At 37.0% G+C, this 18,969-nt stretch overlaps 1 protein-coding gene across 14 annotated transcripts in view; it reads left to right on the top strand.

Annotated features, from left to right (window-relative positions):
* esrrga (estrogen-related receptor gamma a) overlaps positions 1 to 18,969 on the top strand; it is a 212,192-nt gene that overhangs the window by 121,599 nt on the left and 71,624 nt on the right. For 11 of the 14 annotated variants that reach the window (XM_051133261.1, XM_051133269.1, XM_051133258.1 and 8 more), the window contains 2 exons: positions 4,548 to 4,676; positions 17,879 to 18,294. In XM_051133261.1, coding sequence (XP_050989218.1) covers positions 4,549 to 4,676; positions 17,879 to 18,294 — 544 coding nt within the window. In that variant the 5' untranslated portion in view covers position 4,548. The remainder of the gene's footprint in view (positions 1 to 4,547; positions 4,677 to 17,878; positions 18,295 to 18,969) is intronic. The other 3 variants (XM_051133268.1, XM_051133267.1, XM_051133266.1) reach the window with 1 other exon arrangement.

Here is an 18,969-nt window from a genome sequence, read left to right as displayed (position 1 = left end):
TAAAGTTTCTCCAGCTCTAGTGGTGTGAATCCGTACTGATTTTTGAATCTCTTTTAGCTTCATTGGTCTTCAATGAAATTGTGAAATTGTGGTGGTCTCGTAACAGAGAAAGGGAAATGAATCGCCCAGCTGGGTGACGGATGACAGTGAAATATTTCTCTGCGCTTTCTCCTGTCATACATCACGTGTGTGTGTGTGTGTGTGTGATGAGATCAGTATGATGCTTACCATGTAAGGCCCGATTCCTTCCAGTCAGCTGTGGAGCTTTTCTAGATCTTTGAAATTGCTGAATTTCAGCGCTTTTTGGACACTTGAATCATTTTATTTCTCTTTTATCTTATGCTTTGCCTAAAATGTATTTATTTTAGTGCATTAAAGGGATTTTTTTAAAAAAGTGTTTAGATAAAAATCAATTTTATTGTTAAAGCGCTTCGCCCGTTTATGTGTAAAACACCTTTGAGCATCTGTAGGGTCACAAACATATGTATTAATACTTATATGCACACCTTCAGGCCATTTTTTCCCTCAAATAAACCAGAATGATGAAATCCTTGGAGAATCGTGCTGCATTTGAAATTCAAATGTCGCTAAATCAAGCCTGTGTATGTCATTTTCTCCAGCACTTTTATGTACATTATCTCGCTGTGTTTGCTTAACATGACTTTTTAAAACCTGTTTAAACGTGTCCCCGTGGAAACGCTTAGGCAAACACAAGCTATTGTTTCTTTTTCATCTAGAATGCGAAATTTCTTGACTTTGAGTTAATTCGAACGAGTGTTATTTCTGCCCTGCTGTAGATTATCAAAGCGATCCTGATGGGAGGCTTTTGAACAAATCTGCTTATGCCCGGTAATTTTTCCAGACAGGGTCCGGATGTACCTGACTGCAGCCTATGGCACAGTTTGAACTCAGGGTTGCATCACATGCATCTGCAGATAGCAAAACGAATTTTTTAACGTGTAAGCGTAGACCTGTGCAAGTCTGTGTGATGTGTCAGACGGGTGTGTTTGCGCTTCATAGCTCGGTTCTCGTCTGCTCCCAGCCCCTGTTGCGCGGGCGAGCGGCTGCATTCCCGTAGAGATCCGCGTGCTTCCAGGCTGGAGCGCCCGCACGCGCTCCGTCATATTAAAGCTGACAGTCCATCTGCCGCGTGGCCGGCCACGCTGCCTGTGCTGCTCCTGCGTGCGAGGCCCGCGTTTAATTCCACCTGTCCCGTTCTTCAGCCTTCAACCCCCAAAGGTTAAATCACGTGCTCGTCAACGTACAATAACAAGAAACCCTGCTGACACGGTTTAAAGCCGCCACCGGTGGTGTCTTTGACATGATAACACTGGCATTTAAGAAGTTACATGTAAGTCTGTTTGTGTGTTTTGTGTTTGTATGCGTCTCTGCATGTGTAAATGTTTAAGGCGTGTGTGGTTGGAGGACTGGGTAATTAGCAGGGTATGAGTAACCAGCCTGTGTGAGCTGTCAGGAAGGAGTGAGGGATAGAAAGACATAGAGGTGTAGGCATGGCATTTACCGTGCATGGGGCGGCCGTTCCTGCATAAGGAAGAATGGCACCTGTCTAATCAATCAGACCCCCACTATTCACAGATGGAATAGCAACACATGAGTGAGTCGCAGAGCATGGCCGCAACACAGACACACACACACACACACACACTTGGCTTAATTCAGCTCATTGTCCTGCGTGTTAATCCTTGTCCGCATGGATGCAGTACTTAGGCGTTTTGACAGTAGCGTGAAATGGGCTCAGGTAGATCCCTATAGATTCATTCTCTCCTCTAGAAGCGCCTGTTTCTCCCACTGATCTGAAGTGACACTTCATTTTAGCTGTTAGTCTTGTTTTCATTGTTGACCAACCTTTTATTTCTTAAAAATATCTTTTAGTTCTTAGTTTTAATAATAATAATTTATTTAAATAATGAAAAATATTATTATTATAACATTAAAAACTACTAGGCAATTAGTGTTTCGAATATGTTAATTAAATTGAATAAAAGTAATTCAGTGTTAGTATAATTTTGATCTATTTTCAGTGCTTTATGGGGATGATCAGACAATGTCGTTTTATTATTATAGCTCCTTTTATTTTTATTTTGTAATTTCTTTTATTTTGCTCCTCTTTTATTTCTTTTCTTATTTTATAAAATGACGTAGCTTTCTTCTCCTTTTTTCTATTATTTCTTTTGTTACTTCATACAGTTGTGTCGCCCCAAATGCAAGTAAAAAAGTGAGTAAATGATTAATGTGATGTGCTGTAAAATGTACAAATTGAAGGAAACATTTTGACTGTGCTTAACAATCCAGCAAACCAACCCTAATTAGTTTCCCTATATTTGAATAAACAATTTTACTGTACATACTACGAGCCCACGATTACCATGTTATTTACATAGCTCTGTCACAAATGCTGTTCTTGAAATATCAGCCGTACTTTAGCATCCCAGATGAAATCGATCTGTTGTTTTCTGGTGTTTAGTGTTTAGCGAATGATTGCGATAAATGTGTGTGTTTGTATATGTCCGTGTGCATGTGCATGTTTTATTATTTGTTGTTGTTTTGTATTGTGTTGTTTATTTTAAATAAACATTCTTCTAAAGATTTTATATGCTTGAAATGCATATAAATATGCTTCGAAAATGTATTTACTGCTGTTTAAATGTACTTCTTTACATGCAATCCTCCTTTCTGATTTCTTTTCAGATGTTTAATATTGTGCCACTAAAGTCAAAGAGTTTATTGGCTTTTGATGTAATTTTCATCCTCGTTTGCTGCTAATGATGCGTCCTGTTATATACAGCATGGCCTGACAGGAATTAAACGAAAAAGGAAAAAAAAAGAAATACTGCACACTGCTTTAAAAAGCATCCCAGTTGTTAATGACAGATATTTAATGCTGCTAGCATTGGGAGTGCAGTAGTGTGTTTGTGTGTAAAGTCACATTAAAGAGAGTTGAGAGAAACAGGAGTGTATCAGGCCGTGTGGCGTGTGTGATGCTGGGGCTTATCGATTCCGCTGCTCACTCGCCCAGAACTAAAGCCAACACATTACGTGTGTGTGTGTGCGTTGCTTTTTTCCACTAAGCTCTGACTGGCTCACCAGCCCCACACACACACACACAGCACATGCTGTTCTGCCCACTGTTTGTGAGGTAAACACACACTCTAAAGTGTGTAACTTCAGAATTAACTTCTAATTAGCAATTATTGCAACAAAATTTGACAATTACTAATGTTATTAAAAACGCACTAACGCTGCCTAATTTTTATATGGATTTCATGTCGAATTTAAGAAATTGATTAACTAAAAGTAATACTAAAACTCAAATGTGAAATCAAATTTCTAACCTTACACTTAAGCTGAAAGCACTAGATTTTTTAGAAACGAAAAAAAAAAATCTAAATGGACAGCAACCGAGAAATGCCTAAACTTGATCGCAGACAGATCGACAGAAACGAACACGGGAGCCTGAGAACGACAGGAAGACAGACAGATCTTCATGGCTGCGTTCTCTCAGACAGCCGCTGAAGCACAGCATTAGTTGAGTGATTAGTTTCATCAGTCCGAGTGTGGGGACAGTTGGGGGTTGTGCGGCTCTAATGACATTGAACGTGTTTGCTGAGTTGGAACGGAGAAGGAGAATTAGGGGCCTCCTCTGTTAATTAGAGAGTGTGGCAGACTCACACACTCAGCCGCACTGCCTGTGGCACGTACCACTTCACTTCCTTTGCTCTCCGGTGCTTTACTTTTACCGCACGAAAGCTACAGTTAGGAATCGTCAAAAACAAGCGTTCCATCTTTGATGGAGAGTTCGTTGTTTTTAGACGAGAACTTTTAAGCGTGTGTTAATGTGTGCAGGTGTTTTTCTTAGGCTTTGTGACTTCGATTAATTTCCATAAGTTTGTATAAAGATTTTGCTGTGCTAACACACAACCGAGGATTATTTACATCCAGTCCAGTCCTGAATCAGTCTTTTGTTTTCTTCTGAGGCGTCTTAGAATGTTTTCTGCATGTTGTGTGTGTGTGATTACCTGCAGCTGAGAGTTTTGATTAGTAAGGGCGTCTATCTTTGTCCTTGAAATGCCCGACGTTTAGCAAATAAACTGGTGTACGTCAAGCGAACATTTCTCAAGCCGTTCTGCCCTCTCTGATTCAGAGCATCCCGTAAAGCCACGGGCTCTCCCGCCCTTGCGTGTACAGGGGCCACGGGCGTTCACTGATCTCCCCGATTCTTTCTTTTATCTGCCGACACCTCAGACTTGTTAGAATGATGAGTCTGTGCGTTAAAAACGTCAAGGCCGGTTTCAATTAACGCCTGGCATTAACAAAAGAGCCCGTCTTTTCCGATCCTCGGCGGAGACGCACAGTTACAGCCGATCCGTTGAAGAATGCCGGTCAGGAAAGAAGAAGGAATATTTTCTCTCACAGAGTGCCGAGCTGCGTCACTGTCTGTCAGCAGTTAATGGCTCAATGGTTCTTTATCAGAATACCTCACTGACCCTCGTTTTTATTCCTTTTCTTGCTCTCCCCTTTTGTTGTAGAATGAATTTATCAAAGGCCCAAGTTAATAGCGAAGATAAGTACGCCAAATGCGGCGCTTGGAGAACACAACAGCAATACGACATCGAGGCCAGTCACATGCGTGATGCACATGCTCTATATAACCAAAGGTAAGGAAAGGACCAAAAATAGTGTCATCAAAAGCCAAAATCAGAATTGTCTGTTTGTGTTTTGCCTGCCCAGCTATTATATATCCATGCTTGCTTCATTCAGTGTCTTAGCGTAGTTCATCCAGTGTTTGTGCGTGTCGTCAACTCGCAGAATGTAACTTCTGCATGTTGTACCCATTGTGCACCGTAAACCTGGGCCTATAAATGTGCAAAAGACTAATACAAAGTAACCAAATCATTTTCATTTGTTTTATATCACAATGTTTGTGTGTTGGTGGAGGGTTTGTACGTGTGTTTCTGCCTCACATGGTTATAGATAGATAGATAGATGTGCTTAGACGGACTATAGATGCGGATAGGGAAAGTTTATGTTGAGTTTATGGGTATAGGTTGGAGAGGTTGCTGGTTGTCGCCCCCTCCAGATGCAGAGGAATGTGTTAAATGCTTCAAGGATTCCGATTAGCATATAAATTTAGATGTATGAAGATCATTGCTCCGATCACGAGTCAGTGAGTTTTATCTAGATTTAGTGGGGGCTGATTTGCGTATAAAATACAGCCAGATGTGACCAGTTAAGAGTCCTCAGCAGGCCCTTCTATCTCTCTCTCTCTCTCACTTTCTCTCTCAGGCCATCTTCTGTAAAATGTCTTTGTTTGACTGTTGTAATTTCAGGTCATTTATGGTTATTACTTTAGAGGTTACGGAAGGGTCAGAGAGAGAAGTGCCTTCGCTTCTTTGATTTATTTTCAAATGGTACATTTGATTTTCTTTATTTAACATTTTACTAAAAACATGGAATGTTAGTTAACACTGTAAACAAGTGAATTATCTCCAGTGTGCTACTTTGGTGTAATTAGAAATAGTATGAAAAGTACTGTTTTTTGTCGCTTTGAAGACTTCAGCTTCCTTGTTTTTGCAGTTTAGTTCGGTTGTGTGTCCTAGGGCGGGATTTTTTGGAGATTTACTCAAACCTTTTAAAAGAAGGTGACTGTGCTTTGACGGGGGCCCTCAAATGTATTACATGGATTGGATTTGGGACAGGTTAGTCTGGGTCAAACCAATTAGGCTCCATTCGCATGCAAGAAGTCTTTTCCGCTCTAAGCCAATCAGGATCACGTTACTGGCATAGTCGGTGCTTGTGGCTTTCGATAGACAGGCCCTGCCAAGCAGTACAGTGTCACGCCATGGGCCTGAAACAAAGCATGCTGGGAGCTGGAGGACATGGCTCTCACTCTGAACATCCACAGTTTGAACTGTTGTTTATTCGTTTTTGATGTGCATTGAAGCTAATGCTAATGCTAACAGGCATGTCAAACACATTCATACACACCAAACATGTTGTTTCACTAGCAGCTGTAGTCAAAGATTTGAGGTTAGTCACGCATAGATACACGCACATGTACGCCTGGGAGCGTACAGTCGTACGGCAATGGGCATCAAATCAGTACTGTCGTATATGCAGGCACATGCAATACACAAACTGTTTATAGTTCAGTCACTCTAAGATTCATACAGATATGTGGGAAAAACATGTGCTAATGCACTAGTGCAGGGTGTCTTTGGGAACCAGGAGAACTTTGAACACTCATGGAGGTGTGCTTGGATAAATAAATCCGAACACCCACCTTCAACGCTTGCTCACACACATGCACACACCTCTGATAAGTCTCATCTCGGAGTGAGAGAGACAGAAGCCTGGTCCTGGGGTCAGGGGAAAAACCTCTCCATCTGCTGGTGAGCTGTTACCCAGATGCAAGCCATTTCCCAGATAAACGGAATCAACTGATTTAGCTGCTCGGCCTCCAGAGGCACTGTTTTATTTATATGATCAAATACTCGGAAAATGATTAATTTGTCAAGGGAGCGGCTTGTTACTGTAAATTTAGCGGGTTGTGTAATAAACTAGATTGCCTTAAACGCAGATGGGAAATGAAGGGCTTTTGGGTGCAGTGCGGGGTGGAGATTGGATTGAATCGCAGGTTTATAACTGGGAGGATTATTAGACTGAGGTGGTTTATATTGTGGTATTAAAACTTAAAATCTTGCAGGAGTCTCAGGGCCGAATGTGATGGGCATTTGTTGGAAATACTGTAGATGAATGTTGATTTTATTAAAACGTAATTGTGTCGTAGTGGAAAATATTATGTTTTGGAAATGGATAAAGGTCATATAAACTGGAAAAAAATAATGTTTTTGTCTCATAAACATCTTTTTTTTTTTTTTTTAATTTCAAGCATTTTTTAAAATTTATTTCTCTAATATTATCTTTGATTCTGAATAATGACAAGAAGATATTCATATCAGTGTTATTTTAGTATTACTGAGATACTGTTGTACTTTGAATCATTTTTTTTAAATCTTTTTTTATTTTTTAGTAGTTTTGATTTGTTTTGATTTTTTGTTTTTGTTATATACTTCAGTTTTAGTTATTTTAGTGCATAAGGTTAAATTAAATTCAAATGAAAATGTTGTTTCGGCAAAAGCAAAAACAAAAGTCTTTACTTTTTTTCAGTTAACGTTTTAGTTTATTTCAAGTAAAATTTTATGGTTTTATGGTTTTAATTTTTGTTTCAGATTCAGTTTTAGTTTTATTTACAATATTCCTGATTTATACTCTTGTTGATACATTACATTATTTATAATATTCTTTTTTTTTTTTTTTTTTCCTTTTCATGTTACTTAGTACTTAGTACTAAGTACTTCAGTACTTAGTCTAAATATAATGCATTTAGCATTGCTCCTGTTATATTTTAAATGTTTATTAATTAATTTCTAATATATGTCTTAATATGTATTAATATATTATGTATAGTTTTTATGTGTATTATTATATAATGTATTATAATATGTATTATTTTTGGTATTATTTATATTATTATATTGTGTGTGTGTGTGTGTGTGTGTTAATGTATAGTAAATATAGTAAATTAATATAGTAAAATAGGAAATGTATATAATTATTATTGTCTCAGACAACTAGTATAAAAGAAACAGCATAGCTGTGAAAGCTTATTATTATATTATATTACCATATTATAGTTTTAATTATTTTGTACAATTTATTTATTTTTTTTTTCATTTTCATTTTAGTTTTGGTTAAAGTTTTAGTAATTTGTAATGTGTTACAAATAGTAAAGTAATGTGTTTTTGTCCCTTTTTTGTTATATACTTCAGTTTTAGTTATTTTAGTTCATAAATTTAAATTAAATTAAAATGAGAAATTGTTTGTTTATTTATTTATGTTTTAATTCACTGAACATCTTATTTTAACGTTTTAGTTTATTTCAGGTAAAAAAATATGGTTTTAATTATAGTTTCAGATATAGTTTTAGTTATTTAAAATAATTCTGATTCATATTACTGTTGATACATTACATTATTTATGATGTTTTTGAATTTTATTAGTTTTTCAATCTTAATGTTAGCAGTACTTAGTCTAAATATAATGCATTTATCATTACTTCTATTATATTTTTAATGTTTATTCATTCATATCTATTAATATATGTATTAATATATTACATAGTTTTTATTTTTATATGTATTATTTTTAGCATTATTATCTACATTATTGTGTGTGTGTGTTTATAAATAGTAAATTATTATAGTAAAGACAACTTATAGCAGACAACTGTAATGAAAGAAAGCACATAGCTGTGGTAGTTCTCTCAGTGAGGGTAGAATGATGTTACCGTCTTTGCCATCAAAGCATCAAAGATGCTGAAAAATGATTCGACTGTTTGCGACTCTTCTTTCACCCTAATGAAAGTGTGCCTGCAGACATGGACAGTGTTTGGTTCGGGGTTGGGGACCGGGCTCCGTGCAGAGAGAGAGAGAGAGAGAGAGAGAGAGAGAGAGAGTGGCAGAACGGGTATTACAGAGGTAAACCCGATTATGGGCGGAATGTGAATTAGATTTTGTAACAGATGGTGGTGTTGAAAATTTAAGATGCTTTGCGGCAGGGGAAGGCGACAGCAGCTCGGCGCGTCTCCATGCGAGCGGGGGTGATAGACAGCTATAACTCAGGACAATCCTGCCTTGACAGCCAATTTCAAGAATCTGATCTGGTTAAAGACATGGCTTTCACCGGTTCACTCACCAAAAAACAACCACCATTTCTCTCCCTCCCTCCGCTCTCTCTCTTTTACACGCTTGTCATATTTCCTGGAATAAAATCCTCTTTAACCATCTGTTTAATAGAATGTGTTTTTAATCTCCGTTTTTTTTACTCCCGTTATTTTTTATTATATTTACGTGCAATTTCATTTCTTTGAGACTGCGGCTCATCCTCGCTTATCTGCTCTCATGTCCTGTTGGGGTTGAATAGATGGCTGCTGCGCTCCAACAGCGGCAAAGCAGTGATTTTAGGCATATTGCTTATTGAAAAATGCCAAAGCTTATTTGCTCGGCCCCGTTCTTTAGGGCCTGTCACTGCCGAAGATGCCGCCTACCGGCAATAACGTCACATAATGAAATAATGATCACATCAAACTTCACAAATCCTTGTTTTTGTTTTCAAACTCTAGTTTGACCTCTTACATTGTCAGTCTAGCTGAATCACTGTCAGTTTTTGTTGAACTTCGTACATATATGTATTTTTACATTCAGATGCATTTAAGTGTGTGTGTGTGCGTGTTCACATGTGTTGTTTGTGCTGTTGAGAGGGACATCTTACCTGATAAAGCAGAACACTTATCTGCCCGCACAGGAAAATGACCTAAATCATCAAGATTTTCATCTACGAGTTTGCCAGGGACTGTCACACACACGCACACACACACAAACATGACTCTTATCGGGTTTGGACATCTTAACCCTGTACTGTTGTCAGTGAACAAGAGAGAGCATAACATATATATATAAATGAAATTAAAATGGAACGACAGCCAATAAATTATTTAAAGATTTTAATTTGTTTCCCACCACACACACATATTCTTTCACAGAGACTAAAACAAGATATCTAAATGTACTTTCTTATCTCTCTGCATTTGCAATATTGTATTAGGAGCTTTGCTAAGGGCTACTGGTCCTCCTGTAGTATTTATTACACAGTGGAGCGTTAGCTCCTCATCTCCACTGGCCTGCCGCTGGCATTTTTACGGCAGCTCGCTCCATTGTACAAATGTGTTTTTGCCATTATCACATTGATTGCATGTAATCAGAGGTGTTATTTTGCAGGCGTCCATCGACAATGAAGTGAATTACTACTTTCCAACCCAGTAATGTTATAACAATTGATCTGCCCATACAGCCGGAAAAGGCAACCTGTTTCACATGTCTGTATTTCTCATGCGGGAACAAGTGTAATCAGTATCCCTTCAGTACAAAGGCAGTTCAGTTTTAATTGAATATCTTACAGCTTTTCTCTAGAGCAAATGTGCTTTTAACTCACTCTAAGAGTCAAACAAATTTAGGAATGCATTTTTTATTTTCTTAAATTAAATGCAGTTATTTAACAGAAAGGAATAATTAGGAGTACAAAAGCAGAATTTTTTTTTTCTAATTGTTTTTATTTTTCTTCCCCCAGTATATTATTATTTTAGAATTTCTTATTACTTCTTATTAATTTCTTATTCTTATTACTGATAATTTCTCTTTTTTTAGAAATTTTTCTTTATACAAAATTCTAAAACATTAATGTTTAAAAAAAAAAAAAAAAGATGTACAAGCCCCAGACTTTTTTTTGACCCCACTGTATATGATAATAGAAAGATATTTATGTTTTTAAAGCATTTTTCCCACACATCCGCTGCTATATGCATCTAAACAGTCAATAGCTCTCATGGGCAGTTCTGTTCCAGCATTTAGCAGACTGTGCTGCCTCCAGCTATCCCTGATCACATAGACTTACTGCTTCCGGCAAAGAAAGAGAGAGGGAGAGAGAGAGAGAGAGAGAAACTCTCAGTGGTTGCACCTTAATGCAATGATTATATGTTTGCCTCTATAGTTGTCAGAGCACTGGATCAAACAGCCTAATGACACCTTGTCATTGCCAAGTGGCTGTGTTTTCCAAAATTGTTTTCCTGCTGATTTGTGACACCTTGCCTGAGCACATAAAATAAGAGAGAGTCGACAGCTAGAGGAAAACAAGAAGAAAACAATAATCTCTTTGGTCGCAGATTTGCTCTGATTTTTAACTTTTATCAAATAGACGGCTTAAATATTTGAAGTCTGGATAAGATCAGGAATACACTTCTGTTCTTTTGTACAGCGACTGCACATCTGAGATGTTTTGTGTTGCTCTCTCGGAAATGACTGGAAGTGACTTTTCTTTCTTTCTTTCAATGATTATTGTTCATGATTAGAGAGAGAATTTCTTCGGTAATGACAAGAGAAAGCAGGGCTGAACAACTATTCTGCTGGCAAGTTGTTCACATTTTATTTTATTTTTTAGAACCAATATATTTTTATTTCTTGCACATCAGATTTTTTAAGTAATCTGTATTTATTTTTCATTATTTGCATATTTATATGTTTGTAATTTTCTGTAATACATATTAGCTATAATGCAACACCACATTTCTGATTTTATTTTTAAAAAGATGTTACATTTATTTATTTTTTTTTTTAATCCTAATCAGACTTTAACTAGAACCTAAAAAGAAGATGCTGAGATACTAAAAAGATACTAAGATACTGAAAAACAAAACAAAACAAAAAAACCCACAAATGTCGGGGCATGTCAAAACTTCTGTTCTTTTGTACAGCAACTGCACGTCTGAGATGTTTTGTGTTCCTCTCTCGGAAGTGACTTTTTTGTAGAATAACATGTCAAAAATGGTTACATTGTCATTTAGTGTAACACAATATTTATGTTAAAATTCAGACAACATGCTTATTCTGACTTGTACGTATTCAAATATATAAAAGGATAAGTGAGCATATTCAATTTTATTGTTTTTTAAAAAATTCTTACTGACAAATGGGCTAAACCCTCTTCTGTAAATTAGGGAAAAATGTATGATATTTATTTTTTCTCAGAAAACGAAAACAAACAGGCAATTAAAGTAAACAGAAAACTTTTTAATATTTGTTTTGGAAAAACAACAAAAACTTATGCAGTATTACACTTATTGTTTTTATGCTTAAACCCTTTTTTCGTGTTTGACCCATATATATATATTGGTTTTTATTGTGTAAGATCATTCTGTCTTTATTTAAATTTAAATTAACTTATTTAAATCAGCAAAATTCATAGCAGTTAAAAAAAGATGTCACATTTCTTTTTTATGTTATCCCAATAAGACTTTAACTAGAACCTGAAAAAAAGATACTAAGATACTAAAAAAAAAAAACCTACAAACTTCTCCAGGCCCCCAAAACCCCATCAGACCCAAGGGGATTAACATGTTGACAGCGTTTGGTATAATTAATGCTAAATTTACAAACTCAGATGCTATTTATGATGTTGAATCACAATGATGTCTCGAACAATAAAGTACAACCGATTATGTCTTGTGCTTTTTTTTTTAATCTTGTCTTTTGCCTGACTATCGCCTGCCTTTTTTCTACCCTTCCACTTGACGATTATTATTTCCATTCATAAGCTTAAACTAAATTCCACTGCTTTTCAGCATAAGAACTCCTTTTGTTAATGGCACACTGTGGGATTGAAGCTCGGCGCCAGGCAGTGGTGAAAACAGATAAAATCATTACCTCTCAAATAGTCTCTTCTCTGTCGGAAAGGGCTTTCTTTTCTTCTAAAATATAGGCTTTAGAATTCCATTTCTCTTAGAGCTAATGTGAATTTTACTGCCTCTAATTTTGGATTCAAGTGCGGCCTAGAATAAAAATCCCCCATCTGACAATTGAATTTATAGAGAGTTGTGAATATTGCAGGTTTGGATTAATAGAGTCATAGAATTTCAAAGAGCAGAGAAAGAGAGCGAGAGAAAGAGAACGCTAATAACTTTCAGTCAAAGTTATAGAGCAGGGTGTCTCCTGTTGAGAGCCTTAAGAGCGGCGCTGTAAAGCATGAGGGGCTCTTACAATGCTGGCCCTTTCCTCTTTTGTTACCCGCCGTTTTGACTTCGCACTCTCTGTGTCGCTCGGGACAGGAGGCGGGTTTCTCAGCCGCCCCACAAAAACCAGTTTGTCTCCGTTACCCAAAATAGAACGAGAGAATATGTTGCGAGTGTAAACAGTCTGCGGTGCTTGTGTTTTCACTGATTTCAACCGGCTTTACACTGTGTATAAATACACAACATGCATCCTTGACATTGCTAGAATGTTCTAGAATACCTTTGTGGCCCTCCGCACACCCCAGGACACCTGTCTGTGAGTGAGAGTGTGTGCGTGTGTGTCCGTGATGCATCAGTAGAAGTGTAATAGGAGCTTTTTCATAATCGATTGCCTCTCACTGCAATACAAGGAAACAGGTGCCTTGACTCAGCACATTTTTAGCTTTTACACCAGAATGTATTAATAGCTATAAATTCACCTATTCTTAAGATTACATTGCTGCACCTTTATTTTATTTTATTTTATTTTATTTTCCCCAAACCTTGATGCAACAAATGACAGAGTTAATAATTTTAGTGCTACAAAACATTTTATTATTAGTAGTAGTAGTAGTGGTATTACTTCAGTATCCAGTAATTAAATTTATTTAAAATTAGTTCATCTTTTTTAAATATTTCGTCTGGGCCGGTTCTCATTTGTTCTTGTCCTGCCAATATTTTCACTGCTCTCACTGCAATATAATTAGTTTATTTTATTATTTATTATTATTATTTTTAGTAAGAATACATATTTATATCTTATTTATTTTCAATTTTATATACTTCATTATTAATCATTCTTGCAAAATCCTCATGTGTGTTAGCCAGCTATATCTTTACCATGCCTAAAATACGTTCATAGTACTAAAATAGTCTCTCACGTGTTACATTTCTAGAATTTTATTTTATTTTATTTTATTTTAATAGTATAGTAATATTTATTTTAATAGCTAAAAGTTTACCCATTCTTAAGATTCTATTACTGCAACTTTTTGTCTTTTTTATCTTTTATTTTATTGTATTTTATTTTATTTTATTTTAATAGTATAGTAATAATATTTATTTTAATAGCTATAAGTTCACCCATTCTGAGGATTCCATTACTGCAACTTTTTGTCTTTTATTTTATATTATTTTAGTTTAGTTTAGTTTTATTTTAATAGTATAGTAATAATATTTATTTTAATAACTATAAGTTCACTCATTCTTAAGATTCCAATACTGTACATTTTATTTTATTTTATTTTATTTTTCATTGGCCCTGATGCAACAAATGACACAGTTAATAATTTTAGCACTATGAAACATTTTATTATTATTATTGTTATTAGTAGTATTATTGTTGTTGTTGTTATTATTATTATTATTATTATTATTATTATTATTATTATTAAATGTATAGCAAATTTAACTGGGCCAATTCTCATTTGTTCTTGGCCTGCTAATATTTTAACTGGTCTTACCGCAGTATAATTTTTAGTTGGTGTTGTTGTTTTTTTTAATTTATTTAAATTTTATTTGCTTCATTATTAATCATTCTTGCAAAATCAGAGTATTAAAATAGTACTAAAATATTTTCTCTTTTATTTTATTTTATTTTATTTTATTGTATTTTATTATTTTAGATATGTTGTTTGATCTGTTTCTCCCAAATTCCTTTGAATATTAAGGTGGTCTGGTTCTTTAAAGATCTCTCTCTCTGTCTTATTCACTCTCTCACTCTCTCTTGCTCTCTTGCTTTATGGGCCTCAGAAGAAGTCATCTTTTACAAGCTGACCAGATTTTAGAGCCCTCATTTAGAAGCGGGCTTCCTTAATTAAAAAGACCTTTGTGTGGTCTTCCAGACTGCCTCTTTTATTTGTCCCCCTCCATCTCCATGTTAAAATGCTCCTGATGTGTTGTCTGTATAAATCCTCGGTGATTTTCTTTCTGTCTCTATAATGACTTTGTTCCTCCGCCATCATCTCGCTTTTTACACACCTTACCGCTAATGCAGTTAAGGGAAAATAGAGAGCGCGTTTGAGCGTGACCTCACACTCAGTGAAATCACAGCCCCCAAAACCTTTGAGGATTTTAGAGAAACAAACAGTCCCTGAACGATTGCATTTTGCTAAACGTAGATACTGAAGTGCAGCTAATTGACGCGGTTGTGGTGAAGTGCCGCTCTCCACCCCCACTACGCCCTGCAGGAGCCAGCTCAGGGTCTTCTGGATTGTTGACAGGGGAAACGGTTAATCCACTCTTGCAGGCCTTGAAGCCTCCTGTAAGACAGAGCAGAGATATCTATTAATTACAGCGCTCATTAATAGGCCTCTCTCCCAGGGCTGTGTGGGTGGAGGGGTGGTTCAACTAAATGGGTTGGCGTATCGAGCGATGTGCGGTGGGTGGGGTGGTCGGCCTGTTCTTTTGTTTGGCTTTGAAGAGTCTCTGCTTTTGACTATGTGGGTGTCTGTTTGTGTTACTGGATTGATACTGGATGTTTGTGTCTGTCTAGCTGATTTTTTTGTTTTCTGTCCGTCGATGCGTGTATGTGTGTGTGCGTGAGTGTGTATGGTGACTGGCCACGGGCGAGGATGATGGAACTGCTTTGCGCCTCCGCACTGATTAGAGTCATGTAGAACAAGTTGATATTGACTGGAAAGTGAGTGATGGCGCTGAGCTTTCCGTACTGTCCCTCTCTCTTCCGCCCTGCAGACGCTCATCTGTCATGGTGCATTTGATCACCGGATCCCACCTCTTGATCCACAATCACAAGAAAAGGCCTTTAGCACTTTTTTGTGGAGATGGACAATTTTGGTGCAGGGGAAATGACAGGCTTTGACTCATGCTTTGTAACGCGACAATAAATAATTTTAGATACTTATTTGTCCTGTCAAACGAAAGTGAATCTGAATGGTCCAGGTTCAAATTTATATTGACGGAAAAATCAGGATTACGTAATGAGATTCCAAAAATGTAGTACTTGTAAAATATTAAATTACATTTTAAAATCAGAATCAGACTACGTTTTAACTGATTATATGATTACATATTATTCACACAATAGCTATAAAATAGCAGTAAACAAATAAAATATTTAGTGTTTTGATTGTTGTTTAACATTTTTAACATTTAGTTAATTCAAACCAATTGCAGTTCCTTCATGAACCCCAGTTTGGGAAACCCTGACATAATGTAATGTTTAATGCATGTCATCGAACAAAATATATTTTCTTACTCATTGCGTTTTCATATCAATATGGTACAAGATTATCCTGTTTAGATTAATGTTATGGGTCATTCTATAATTGTTGGTACCTATGTCCATGAAGTATATTTTTAATATATTTTCATCAATTTAAAGCCCCGATGCTTAATTTTCTAGTACACAATTATTATTTTTTTTGCCAATCACACTACTACATGTTGAAAAAGCCGTATCTTTTGTTAAAAAATGATGTTTGTATCATATACAACCCTGGTATTCAGTTGTCCAATTTTGTAAAGTTGCTCATTCTACTCTGCATTTAAGCATGAAATGACCTCAAATGTAAATAAATGTTATAGTTTTGCCTTTAGTTAGATTAGGTTATCAAGACATTTGGGTGTGCGCTTCAAAAGTAATTTTGTGTTAAAGTGTTTGTTGTGATATAACATGTTTTATTTGTGTCCGTTGTCAACTAAGTTACCCACTAGAAAACTCCCCCTCAAATAGGAATGGTTTGTCCCATTCTCGTGTAATTTGCACAATATGATGATATTTTTCTCTATAAGCACATGGATGAAATGCTAGAAGTTATGTTCTTTCTCTTTCCCCTAATATTGGTTAAACTAGCAAACCTGTGTCAGGAGTGGATTAACTGACTTGAGTCAACAAGTTTTATTGCTGCAAATTTTAACAAGACAATTTAAATAAAACTTATGTTTTGTTTATGAAAATATATTTCTAAACCCATATGCTCTGAAGTTCTAGGCTTCTATGTTGAGTATAGGCCCAAAACACTAAAAAATGTCAGCTAAGTTACCTGTCAACTGTGTTACCCAGTAAAGGTAACATGGTGGACAGTAGCAAACATAGATGGTATTTTATGCACATATTCCTACAGATCACCTTTATTTATATAGCACTTTATACAATATAGATTGTTTCAAAACAGCTATGTAAGGTCATGTTTGGTTTTTTGGGAAATAGTAAAACTGTTTCATTCACATTGTCAAATTGTAAATGTACCCCTAATTATAGAATGACCCTTTTAAAGAAGTTAGATCAAAAGTAATCTAAAAGTAATCTGAAAGTAGTCAGATTACCTACAATGTGTAATGTAATGGATTATGTTACTAACTACAATTTTTGTCATGTAATTTGGAATCAGTAACAGACTACAATTTGTAAGTAATCTACCCATCTTTGATTATAATCAGTTACAACCTAACACCACTAAGTTTTGTTAAATAAAAATGGATAAAAATTCTAAATATATCATTATGATAACTGTCAGAAATTATTTATATATTTGAAACTATTAGGACATGACTGAGCTGGTTGTGCCGCATTTCTTAAGAACTCAATTGGCTGCACGCTATGCTAGAGTAGCGATGTTAGCTCTCCTCTTTACAGCCTTGTAGATATACAACCACTCAGACACTTTAGTGAGACCCAAGGGACTGTGGCACACTGGCTCTCATATGCCTCTCCTCTTATGTTTCCTCTCAGAGAAGTCATTAACATGCTAAAAAACTAGAATTCTGAATTCACAATCAGGGGCTTTTTTTAGCTGCTGAATCTTCTGTTCTCTCAGGCGAAGGCGCAGGTGGACCCATGTGTGATATGGAGAGTTGCTCTTAAGGGCTGGGGGGTTGTATGTTTCTATTTCTTTTGTTTTTTCAATGGCTTGGTGTTAGTGACACATTTCAAGTCGCCCCTACTGAAACGATCATTTTAGACTAGCATGAATTTACCAGAACGGGAGCATCTAAGGCAGCGTGTAAGTTCTCAGGCAATCATTTTCTTGGTTTTCCTGTTGAAAAATAAACAGCATATGCTGGTTAGGTATTCTTTGAAGCATGGCTGCTGACCAGCTAAGGACCAGCTCAAACCAGCGGCCATGCTTCAAAACATACCTAACCAGCATATGCTGGATTTTTCATAGGGTTCCACACTCTTGAAGATTTATGCTCACTAACACTTTTGTGTTTGTTCCATTATTTTTGTCCATGTAGGCTGCTCTGCAGAATGTCCAGCAAGGACCGCCACATTGAGTCGAGTTGCCCCTCCTACATAAAGACGGAACCTTCCAGCCCTGCCTCACTGACGGACAGCGTAAATCACCACAGCCCCGGTGGCTCCTCAGACGCCAGCGGTAGCTACAGCTCCACCATGAACGGCCACCAGAACGGTCTGGACTCACCCACTCTTTACGGCCCAACCGGCGCTCTGGGTCCCAGCGGAGCCGGAGCCAAGCGTTACGAGGACTGCTCCAGCACCATCACGGAGGACTCGCAGATTAAATGCGAGTACATGCTGAACTCCATGCCCAAGCGCCTGTGTCTGGTGTGCGGGGACATCGCCTCCGGCTACCATTACGGCGTTGCCTCCTGCGAGGCCTGCAAGGCCTTTTTCAAGAGGACCATTCAAGGTTGGCTTTTACCCTCTCTCAGCCAGAACTTCAGCTAGGTTTAGGTGGAAGGCCAAGGGGTCAGAGGGACATAGTCCAACCCGGTCTTTCAGAATTCAGCTCAAACCCTGATCAAGCTCACCTATCTGTGATTTTCTAATGATCCTGAAGAACTTGATTAGGTGGGTTTGATCAAGGTTGGAGCTAAACTCTGCAGGGCATTGGCCCTCCAGGACAAGATTTAAGGACCCCAAAGCAATTCCATACATCCAACATCCGCTGGCTTTACGCCACCTAAGCAGCTTTGCATCCAGTAGACGTGTAAAGCCAGAGGGAGGTAATGCTCTGGCTTATTGTGGTATTTGCTGCAAAGAAATAAACATTTCCTGTCTTATTCCTTCAGATTAACAAGCTTCATCAGTTATTTCAAACAATAGATTAGAGGTAATTGAATATTCCAGGAGGTGCTAGTTTTTTAGAAGTGGCAGTGAAGCTCTGAGGAACAAAGTAGGTGCTGAATAAATAGGTCAAATATTATGCTCGGCCTGAGCGCAATCCAGAGCCTCGGAAGGTGGGAATTTGACATATCGGTATGTTTCATCCCATTAGCCAATAAAACTCTTGGTGATTTCCAAAAACATCCCATCCAGCTGGACATTTTTTGACTTCCAGACTGGCTGGTTTTTGAAGGAAGGA

This window comes from Labeo rohita, chromosome 17, assembly GCF_022985175.1.
Source record: "Labeo rohita strain BAU-BD-2019 chromosome 17, IGBB_LRoh.1.0, whole genome shotgun sequence".
Lineage (NCBI taxonomy): Eukaryota > Metazoa > Chordata > Actinopteri > Cypriniformes > Cyprinidae > Labeo > Labeo rohita.
Note: the sequence above shows the minus strand (reverse complement) of the source record. Positions and strands in the feature narration are given on the sequence as shown.